At 36.3% G+C, this 12,038-nt stretch overlaps 1 protein-coding gene across 7 annotated transcripts in view; it reads left to right on the forward strand.

Annotated features, from left to right (window-relative positions):
- Positions 1-12,038, forward strand: part of Arhgap6 (Rho GTPase activating protein 6) — a 509,347-nt gene that overhangs the window by 446,735 nt on the left and 50,574 nt on the right. For all 7 annotated transcript variants that reach the window (XR_003952996.1, NR_109847.1, XM_006528694.1 and 4 more), the window contains 3 exons: positions 4,694-4,953; positions 6,688-6,883; positions 11,750-11,805. Coding sequence is in view for 5 of the 7 variants with exons in the window: in XM_006528694.1 (XP_006528757.1) it covers positions 4,694-4,953; positions 6,688-6,883; positions 11,750-11,805 (512 nt within the window). In the remaining 2 variants the exon portion in view is untranslated. The remainder of the gene's footprint in view (positions 1-4,693; positions 4,954-6,687; positions 6,884-11,749; positions 11,806-12,038) is intronic.

The raw sequence follows: 12,038 nt of genomic DNA on the forward strand, positions 1-12,038 counted from the left end.
CAGGAGGGATGGGGGGGAATGGGATAGGGGGTTGCAGAGGTGAAACCAGGAAGGGGATAACATTTGAAGTGTAAACAAATAAAATAACCAATAATAAAAAAAGAAATTCTCCAAGGAAATGGATGTAATACTGTCATTAAAAGCCATCTGTACAGGCTATTAACATCACTCAAAAGGTAAAGTGGTTGCCACACAAGAGTGAGAGTCTGAATCAGAATGTCAGAGCCTACATTATAAAAGCCAGATTAGGCAGTGCATGCCTGTAACCCCAGAAAGTATGAGATAGGAGGTGGGGTAGATTCCCTAGAAGCTTACTACCCAACTACCCCCCAAAAAACTTAGTAATTTCCAAGCCAGACAGACATCAGGTTTCAAATAAAAGGGGCTAAGGAACTGAGGAGGGAAATCAATATTTTCTGATCTCCTCATGTGCATATGCAAATTGAAAACCGCAAGAACATGGACACAAAATGTACACAGACACACTGACACAGACACATGCATGCACACAGACACACACACACACGCACACACACGCTCATGCACACACACACAAGCAATTACTAGAGATGACAATGAAAAGGATGTATATAGTTCCAGAGAAAGAAAGGAAGCAGCTCAGGCTAGCTCAGAGAACTTTCTGAACTACAGCACTTCTTTTGGTCTACATGATAACAACATTGAGACATCATCAAATCTACTAAAGAAGAAGTGACTTCATGGCACTTTAAATTAGACTCCTTTCGTGAGTATTTGTTCCCCCTTCTAAGAAGGATCAAAGTATTCACACTTTGGTCTTCCTTCTTCTTGAGTCTCATGTGGATAGTCAAGTGTATCTTGGCTATTCTGAGCTTCTGGGCTAATATCCACTTATCAGTGAGTGCATATCATGTGTGTTCTTTTGTGATTGTGTTACCTCACTCAGGATGATATCATCCAGATTCATCCATTTGCCTAGGAATTTCATAAATATATTCTTTTTAATAGCTGAGTAGTACTCCATTGTGTAAATGTACTACATTTTTTGTATCCACTCCTCTGTTGAGGGACATCTGGGTTCTTTCCATCTTCTGGCTATTATAAATAAGGCTGCTATGAACATAGTGGAGCATGTGTCCTAATTACCAGTTGGAATATCTTCTGGGTATATGCCCAGGAGAGGTATTGCTGGATCTTCCAGTAGTACTACGTCCAATTTTCTGAGGAACCTCCAGACTGACTTCCAGAGTGGTTGTGCCAGGTTACAATCCCACCAGCAATGGAGGAGTGTTCCTCTTTCTCCACATCCTCACCAGCATCTGCTGTCACCTGAGTTTTTGATCTTAGCCATTCTGACTGGTGTGAGGTGGAATCTCAGGGTAGTTTTGATTTGCATTTCCCTGATGACTAGGGATGTTGAACATTTTTTAGGTGCTTCTCAGCCATTCGATATTCCTCAGTTGAGAATTCTTTATCTCTGTACCCCATTTTTAATAGGGTTATTTGTTTCTCTGGAGTCTAACTTTTGAATTCTTTGTATATATTGGATATTAGCTCTCTATTGAATGTAGGAGTGATGAAAATCTTTTCCCAATCTGTTGGTTGCCTTTTTGTCTTATTGACAGTGTTCTTTGCCTTATAGAAATTTTGCAAGTTTATGAGGTCCCATTTGTCGATTCTCGATCTTACAGCACAAGCCATTTGTGTTCTGTTCAGGAACTTTTCCCCTGTGCCCATATGTTTGAGGTTCTTCCCCACTTCCTCCTCTATAAGTTTCAGTGTATCTGGTTTTATGTGGAGGTCCTTGATCCACTGGAACTTGAGCTTCGTACAAGGAGATAAGAATGGATCAATTTGCATTCTTCTACATGCTAACAGACAGTTGAGCCAGCACCGGTTGTTGAAAATGCTGTCTTTTTTCCATTGAATGGTTTTAGATACTTTGTAAAAGATCAAGTGACCATAGGTGTGTGGGTTCATTTCTGGGTCTTCAATTCTATTCCATTGATCTACCTGCCTGTCACTGTACCAATACCATGTAGTTTTTATCACAATTGCTCTGTAGTACAGCTTGAGGTCAGGGATGGTGATTCCCTCAGAAGTTCTTTTATTGTTGAAAATTGTTTTTGCTATCCTGGGTTTTTTGTTATTCCAAATGAATTTCCAAATTGCTCTTTCTAAGTCTATGAATTTCCAAATTGCTCTTTCTAAGTCTATGAAAAATTGAGCTGGAATTTTGATGGGGATTGCACTGAATCTGTAGATTGCTTTTGGCAAGATGGCCATTTTTACTATATTAATCCTGCCAATCCATGAGCATGGGAAATCTTTCCATCTTTTGAGATCTTCTTTGATTTATTTCTTCAGAGACTTGAAGTTTTTTTTATCATACAGATCTCTCACTTGCTTATTTAAAGTCAGACCAAGGTATTTTATATTATTTGTGACTATTTTGAAGGGTGTTGTTTCACTAGTTTATTTCTCAGCCTGTTTATCCTTTGTGTAGAGGAAGGCCACTGATTTGTTTGAGTTAATTTTATATCCAGCTACTTTGCTGAAGTTGTTTATCAAGTTTAGGAGTTCTCTGATGGAGTTTTTGGGGTCAGTTAATGCTATATCTTTCAAATGAGATCAAGGGAAGAGTAAATATCAGGAGAAAATGACGTGAATTGTTTCTTGTTTAATTTGTATTCAATTATTACAATTTACAAACACAGTGATATACTTTTAGATACTAAAAACATTAGATTAGTAGAGCTGGAGAGAAGCTCCGTGGTTAAGAGCATGAACTGCTCTTTCAGAAGATTCAATTCCAGTTTCCATAGCCCACATGGTGGCTCACAACTACATGTAAATCCAGCTCCAGATGATCCAATGCACTCTTCTGGCCTCTGTGAACACTGGCATGCACATGCACACACCTACAAGTAGACAAACTGTAGGCTCCAAAGTAAAATGCCTTTCTTTACAAAGATACTAGAAATCACTAAGTAAGTCTGATTGGGTTTCCTTAAATGGAAAAATGTTTATGAGAGCTCCCGTTGTAGAACAAGTCTCTGTCATGCCTACATTAACAGACCCATGTCACATGATCTATATCAAAATCCTCTTTGTTGTTTCCATTCCCAAGTCATACCTGCATGTTCTATGTGGCTGTCCAAACTTTGTGAAGAATATCTGCTTATTATACGAAATCCTCCAAGTACACACTGATCTTTGCCTCTAGTTTTGTTGGTGATAGTTATGTAGTAATAGTCTTACCTCAAAAAAGAAAGGCATAACACTTTTGATTGGCATATGCCCCATAGTTCACTGATAGAGCAAGCTCTTTGGAAAAAAATCCCCAGATGAACTTAGGATATTTTACTTCAAAACAAGTTGCACCTTTTGATGGGATCAGAGGTATACGACTTTCAAGTACCATTTCTGTTCTTAATGGAGACTTGGCTATTAGCCTAGTTTAAAATGTTACCATGGATCAAGCAGGAAAACCTTTTAAAGGCTCTTTCCACCTGGTTTAATGTTAGCTTTTTGCTAAAAGAACAAATAACCTTAGAGTTATTTTCCCTTGATCATTGCAGTTTCAATTGCAGGGCTTAAAAAAAACAAAACAAAAAAAAAAAAAAAACAGGGCTCTCCTAGGTTCCAATTTGCTGAGGCTGCTAAGAGATGTAATTTTGAGTCTAACAAGAATAATGTACTTAATTGAATATTAATACTTTCCATATAAATCTAAAATGCTACTAATAAATTGTTTATCTCTGGGTACATGAATGCACATGGATTGATAGACAATAACTGTATATATATATTGCCAAATGAAGCCAAAGAGTTCTCTACTGTGCCTCTTTCCCAAATGATCCCTAGTAAAGAATTCCAAATGTATTCTGGGACTCCTACAAGCTATATTATGGACAAGTCCACTTCTGCATGTGATCATCAACTTTTCGTATAGATCATAAAGGGACTGCTGTAACCCAGTGGGTAACAGTAGGAGGTAGGGACACAGGATTAAAAGGGAGAAAAAGCAAACTTCTTAAAGTGTTCCGAATTGCATTTCTAATCCTTAGGTCATTATTTCCTACATTGCCTTATGGTATACCTTAATATCGACTGATTTTCAACTGAGAATTCATTCATTTCTCTATTATTCACATGAGAGTCAATATCTTATAATTATTTACGTCTGATTCTGCACATCTCCTCTCAACCTCAGAAGCCCTCCTGAAAAAGTACCTGAGATCCTTTACAGCACACACCCATCAACCCACCCCCCAAATTGTGAAACTTGACATAGCAAATAGTAGGTGTCAATCAGTGTTTGTTGTGGTTTTCTTATGCCTTCAAAAACTTCTAAAGCATATAAATTGAAGAGTAACAGTTTATATAGTTGTATGCTTGTGAGCATGAAGCACTGTTTATATCCTGCTCAAACGTCACACTTCTTAGTAAAATTATTTCCTTTCAAACAGACTTGAGTACCTGAAGAATATTAGAGACCTACATTTCTAAAATGTGTATTTGTACTTACTCGCATCTTTCACTGCTCAACAATACAAAGTCATTCCAGTATGCTGATTGATGAATCAATTGGTTGGAAAGCAATAATTTGACTAGGTCTGTCTGCTTTTCTGGATGAGCTATGAATGAACATGCTCTCCTGTCTGGATGGACCTTCCATAAACATAAATATTTGATTTTTTTTTCCTTGCAGAATTCATCCCACAGGCATTTGGAATGCCCTTATCCCAAGTCATTGCTAATGACCGGGCATATAAACTGAAGCAAGACTTGCAGAGGGAGGAGCAGAAGGATGCATCATCGGATTTTGTGTCTTCCCTCCTCCCATTTGGGAATAAAAAACAAAACAAAGAACTCTCAAGCAGTAACTCATCTCTCAGCTCAACCTCAGAAACACCAAATGAGTCTACATCACCGAATACTCCAGAACCAGCTCCTCGGGCCAGGAGAAGGGTGAGTTGGTCAGGATCTCCTCTGATTCTGCAAAAATTGAAAATGAATAAGGTTGACCTTTGAATCTCTTCCACCATGAAAACTGGACACATTATAGATCTCTTGCACTAGGGAATAACCAGTAGTGTCCATGTGGCATCTAACACTCCCCTTCCCTCCTGGTTAACTTTGTACCCAAATATTCAGCACTACTGACATTGATGCTGGTAATTTGTTGTCTCCTACTATCTTGCTAGACTTTCTGCTCAATCAGACAAGTATACTCTGCAATCTTGGGACACATGCATACAAGGTTAGCTATGAATATGCCAAAATACAAATCCATAAAATTATTTTAAACATTATGAAAATTGCTTTGACCATTTTGTTCTGTAACTCAGGTATGTAGTTCTTGAACATAAACTTTATAAAGTATTTATGAGCTGCAGATTACACCACCTCTATGCTAAATGCAGAGTCTTGAGGCCAGGGTCCAGTGTTTCTGTTAATTTTTTCACTATTATTGTTAGGATGTACCTGGATCAATGAATTAGCCACAAAATTTCAAAAATCAGGGAGATATTTAAATTTTTCTCATCAATAGAATTTGTGTTCCCTTAAATACAGCTGTACAATTCTATGCAGTCTTGTTGAAATCCACGATGAATTGATATGGTGCCAGTGACTACATTCTAGGCTCTGGGCTCCTAGCCTGTTAATTGCAAACCTACCAGTCTGAGTTTACCAAGCCACTTGGGTGGTAAGCAGCATAGTTACTACATATATACATAACTACTACATAGTTCCTACCATATCCCTGAGAGGTCTTTCCCTTTCCCTTAAGCGTTGGGCTGGGAGTACTTCCTACCTCCCATCAGTGAAGACTGCCCTAGTTAAATATACAAGCAGACTTCCATTTATAACTCACATTGTTTTAATCAGCTACTAACATTTCAGAGCTGTCCCAAAGTTTAGGAAGACCCAAGACCCTACTATATTTTTTATGGTATTGACTGATTCATAGAGGAAAAACTGACAAAATTATGGAATATTTAAATTTTCCAGATGAATTTGTTCTTCTAAGCCTGCAATTGTCTTAGACTGTTTATAAATCCAAATAACAGCAGCACCAAAAACTCTAAAATAGAGATTTTTGGGGGGAACCTATGACCTAGGCAGTGGACTTCCTAAATGCCCCTTTCTCTGTACAGGCCCTATCTGGACTCTAATGGCTAACTCCTTTCTATAACACTCTTCATCCAGGATGGATAGCTGTACTCTCCTATACACTGGGGTTACAGGCATATACCACAATAACCAGTTTGAATCTTCTTATGTTTAAAATGTACTTCCTAGAGGCATAGTTGAGGATTTTTTTTTAATTCACAAGACTTCTATAACTTTACCTCATTCATTGAGTATGTATTTCATGTTTCAAAAAATGAAGTGGTTGAATCAAAATATTTTAATTATATGTTTCCCATCTCTTGTCTTCCACTTGGAAAAGTCTGTGAATTGAAATCCTAACTAACAATACTTACCCTGTGTTGTAGATATTTCCTAACTCATTCAAAATGCATTTTGTTTTTCCTCTTAATATTTCAGCAATAAGCAAGTATATCAGCAATAAAAAAATAACTACATCAAGCAGAATTATCTTTTGAGAGTTATGGTCCTCCATGAAATTTTATTGGGTGGTAGATGTTTTTTCTTCTGTTGCCTTTCCTCTTCTTCAAGTCTATGCATCACTTCCAGGGCGCCATGTCCGTGGATTCCATCACTGATCTGGATGACAACCAGTCTCGACTCCTAGAAGCTTTACAACTCTCCTTGCCTGCTGAGGCTCAGAGTAAAAAAGAAAAGGCCAGAGATAAGAAGCTGAGTCTGAATCCTATTTACAGGCAGGTCCCCAGGCTGGTGGACAGCTGCTGTCAACATCTGGAAAAACATGGTAAGACTTGTCATCAGCCATCAGTGATCCAAGCATCATTCCTATATTCAATTTTGTGTTCCTTTGAGCAAGTGCTAGACAAACCTTTGATAAATAAAGTGTACCAATGTAAGTGTTGGTTTAAGAAGTTACTGGGATCAACAAGACTAGGAGGTGTGATGCTATTTGAAATCCTCCAACCCTAATAGTCCTCACAAAAGTCTCTAAGTAATCATTTTAGTGAAAGGATCACTTGTGCTAGACTAAGACATCCTTCAAAGAGAGCACAGTCACATGCATGTTCTTAGACATTGAGTTTATTTACGTTTCTTTTGGCAAAAAGAAAGTTTTGCCTTTTATAAATATCTATTGTTATCGTCTCCAGCCATCCCTTTGCAAATTAATTCCCATTAACAGGATGATTTTAATATGATGAATGGTTCTTTAATTGGTTTTTAAAATTTAGATATCCATCACATGTTTATTTGCTATAGATTTACCACACACCATGGACCTGGAAAAATGTCCTTAATTGCTTATTTATTTTAAAGATAACATATTATAATTTTGTAAAGCAAAATGAACAAGTGTTTCCTTGGCCTCTTGGTATAGACATTCAATCCCAGATACATAGGAGGCTGGGCAGGAAAATTTCAAGTTCAAGATCTTCCTGTGTCTTCCTGTGTTATAGAGTGAGTTCAAGGCTTGCCTGGGAAACCTTGTGAAATTCTATCTAAAAATGAAAGCTAAAAAGAGAATTTTGGATGCTTCTCAGTGGTGTAGCACTTCCCCAGAATGCACAATGCCCTAGGTTAAATTCTCAGTCCTACAAGAAAGAAAGAAAAAGAGGAAAAGAAGGAAGTATAAAACAAAGTGTGAACATTGTCATTTATTTCCTAATTATAAAAACAGATTATCATAGAAAACTATTAAAGAGGTATTTAAATTGTTTAATCAAGTCAGTATGTGTAAAAATCACTGGATAAAGAAATGACTTAAATAAATATATTTAAACATTAGGTTTTATTTACAGAAGAGAATATTTGATATATAGTTTTGACCTAAAGGTAAGACTTAAGATGATCAACTATGCAAGGTTCTGTCTGTATTCCAGGTGCTCATAGTATTTCTATCAGATGAATATAGAATAATAGGATACACATTCAAATTCAAATAGATATTGACTTGAATACTCCAAACAAATAGCAAAAATGCCAAACTTTAAAACTTCAAAAAGGCCAGGTAGTGGTGGCACATACCTTTAATCCTACCTAGCACTTGGGAGTTAGAGGCAGGCGGATTTCTGAGTTTGAGGCCAGCCTGGTCTACAAAGTGAGTTCCAGGATAACCAGGGCTATACAGAGAAACCCTGTCTCAAAAAACAAACAAAGAAAAACACCCTTCAAAAAGTAAAGGGCTTTGTATAGTATTTTAGATGTTGTTTTTATCTTACTATATGACCCTGTCTCAAAACAAAATAAGACAAACACCACTTTAAAAATCATTTCTTCCATAATACTTTATTTGCTTGATTTTGAAATACCTAGTAGAGGACATGTGTCACTTTAGTCTTTTAAATATTTATCAAAGACCATTTTCCCACCCTCTCCAAAATTGTTCTTGATAATTTTTATTAGCTCCATCTACATTTATGTACCCAACCATGCTTCACTTATTCATTTTAAATGACTTCTCTATCCTTAATTCAAATTTCCTTAAGCATCTCAATTTTCTAGAAGCTTCCAAAGGACAGCCAAAAGATTAATTGGGAGTTAGATGATTTTGGGATTCAGACTGAGTTCGGGGTCAGACCCACTGTTTATTGTGCCTGTCCTCATTTCATGACATCTCTAAGCCTGAGATTCAGGTACTTCTGGGTCTAGTTTCCATTTCAGTTTCTGATGAAAACAAAAGAAAGATGGTCACATCAGTTCCTGGGACAGGAATCAGCAAAGTCACAGTTCTTTGTGAAATCAATATCTTCTTCAGTGTCTACCCTTTTCTTTTTCAGTGACTGACTTAAGTCCTGGTTATGCAATAGCTAAACTATGGTTGTGTCTGCGAGGAAAATCGTTGTAAGTTTATGAAAGGAAAAAAAAGCATTATCTATCCAAAGGCGGTCATTTGTTCTACCTTTAAAAATTAAATGCAATTCAAAAATCAAAACATATTAGAATTGATTAAGGCACACAAGAATTATTACCCAGTAGGAAATTGTTATGATTGAAGGAATAATCTCAGAAATAGGCACTTCTGAATAGTTGGGGAAATCTACCTAGATGAACAGTCCTACCTGTATGACAGCTTCCCCATGATATCTTGAGTTTATAGAAATTCAGGTATTCAGAAGCCATCAAAGAATAAGAAATATAAACTTAGCTGAAGACAATATTTATAAATTGACATGTTATGTTTTCTATTTTGCATAGAGAAGAGTCATTGAGTCAATTCATAACTTGTCTTTCTATAAATAAAAGCACATACCAGATTATTATAAGTATTCTGTATGCACTAATTAAATCAGTACAAACATCATTTTATAGAGGAAAAAATATGGTGCTGTATCCTATTCTGGATTGAGTCTCATTTCTAAGTTTCCCAAAGAAGCAGGAAATATAAATTAGGTTGGGTGTTGGTCTCAGTTAGGAAGCAAATTAATAACAGTAATAAGGAAATGGAGTAGACTCCTTACCCCCAAGCAAAGTGTCCTTAGTACACATGTAAATCAGCAGTAACCAGCCACATGATACAATTCTCTCAAATCATCTGGAAATTCAGAATGACACTTTTAGGAAACATAACTGATAAATGAGATGTTTATGCTATGTTGTATTTCCAAAAAAAAAAAAAAAAAAAAAAGTAAAAAGTAAAAATCCCTTGGAAATCCAACTAAAAAGGGTTAATACTTAGGGTTGGAGAGATGGCTCGGTAGATGCTCAGTAGTAAGAGCATATGCTGCTATTACAGAGAATCTGGGATCAATTGTTGCCAGTTCCCACAATGTAGCTCACAGCCATCCTAAACTCCAGGTTCATAAGATGTGACTACCTCTTCTGGTCTTTCCAGATACCAAGGAAGTGGTGCCACATATGTATGGAGGCAAAATAAGCACATAAAATAAAGGTGGTAATACTTAATATCAAAATGCAAAGAAAATTATTATTTTGAGATAAATCAAGAATCATTGATACCATGTAATAATAAAATAATTAATATTAATGTAAATGATACATACAGAATGCCTACGACGTACATAAAGGCCCTATGAAGAAACCCACCAAACATTTACATTATTGTTTCTGGACAGAAAGAAGTAAGGCTATAACATTTAAAATTTTTCCATTTAAGGATATATTGTACTAGTGATAATTCTTTCAGTCACAGATGAAAGAAAATCAGGTGAAAGTAGATTAAAAAGAATGTCCCCCTGCCTGATCCAATACCCTGCAAGCCTTATTTATATGCTGAGAGTCTGAATGCAAGATTCAAGTAATACTATGAGGGCTCCCTATTTACTAACTATACTCTTAGATCAACTATTTTCATATGATTTCAAATGACCACTAGCACTTGCAATCTAGCACCACTGTCATACCTGATTATGAAGAGAAAATGGACTAACAGTAAAAATTAAAAAAAAAGTTAGATGATACTCCTCAATAGTGATGATGAAGTGTCCTCAAGAAAATGGAAGCCACCTATGGGGTCATATGCTTTTAATTCCAGCATTGAGGAGGCAGAGATTGGTGGATCTTTGGGAGTTAGAGATCAGCCTGGTCCACATAGTGATACCCTGCATCGAAAAGAAAGAAAAAAAAATGGAGAAACACCTGTGTTTCTGAAGGAAGACTATGATATATCTTATATAATATTCTTACCCCTGATAATCACACCTGGCCATTAAAACCCTGTGCTTTATTTAACTCTCATGTTATTGGGGAGTTAAGGGAAGAAGGGACCCATATAAATGGCATCATAAAATATTCAAATCTAGACAGTGGGAATATCTCCAAGGGTAACTCAATACTATTTCTTCACCAGATCAATATTGTAGGGATTTTGAAAAAATAGTGGAAGAAGAAAACACAGATTAAGATTCACAATTTGTGAACCTGATGTGGCTATTGCCTGAAAACTCAATTCCATTAAATGACTATTGCTGAAATTTCCAATTTGTGCTAGTGAGATTGTTGGATTATTTGAAGATCAAATTTTTAAAGAGATTTTATTATACTTTATTTTATATCTTTGTGTGGGTCTGAGGTTATCCTTGTATAACATGTGCATGCAGGTATATGTAGAGGATACCTTCAGATAGGTATAGATAGATGATATACAGATGATATAGGTAGATAGATACATAGATACATAGATATATACAGAGAATGCCACTGCTCTCCTTTGATGGTAAGACAGAGTTTTTATGTATATACAATTTTCTTGTAAATGTCATTTAAAATGGATGCAGGATAGTACATCCCAAATTAGATACCCAAATTAACTCCAAGTTCATAAGCTTGCTTTCTCTTATAGTCCTATTCTGAACCACCCTGTGTGCGTATCTTTGTTTACATATTTTATCATTTTAGACCCATGATATATATGCATAATTTTAGGGCTGTTGCCAATAAAGATCTCTCTGACCTATAACATCAATAATCACACAGGGGAAAATATCATCTCATTTAGTGGAAAATAACTCTGATGTTTAAAGGTCGAACTATGTATCTGGAGAAGATGAATAGGACGTCACTGAATACTGTGCAGTCACTGCTGGTCTGCAGGTCACAGCTCTGGGCAAACATTCAGCACTGTGTCTACATTGATTTTATTTAGAATCTCAAGCATAAAAAGAAAAGAATTTTGATTTTATTTGCTTATTTATAGGCCTCCAGACAGTGGGGATATTCCGAGTTGGAAGCTCAAAGAAGAGAGTAAGACAAGTAAGTGAACACTGAATGTTCTCTGATTTAGATGACATTTCATGGAATTACTAGATAGAAAGTTCAAATTTATATAGATTCTCTTCTGATGATCTTTTCCTTACCCTCTTGCCAACTATAATATAATTAAGACCCAGGAGATGAAACACCACTCAGAAGCTTGGAAAGATGGAGTTGGGATGAAACAACTGAAAGAAAATGTCTGGATATGTCCATTCTGTGCTTAACTAAAG

Source organism: Mus musculus, chromosome X (assembly GCF_000001635.26).
Source record: "Mus musculus strain C57BL/6J chromosome X, GRCm38.p6 C57BL/6J".
In the NCBI taxonomy this organism is placed as follows: domain Eukaryota; kingdom Metazoa; phylum Chordata; class Mammalia; order Rodentia; family Muridae; genus Mus; species Mus musculus.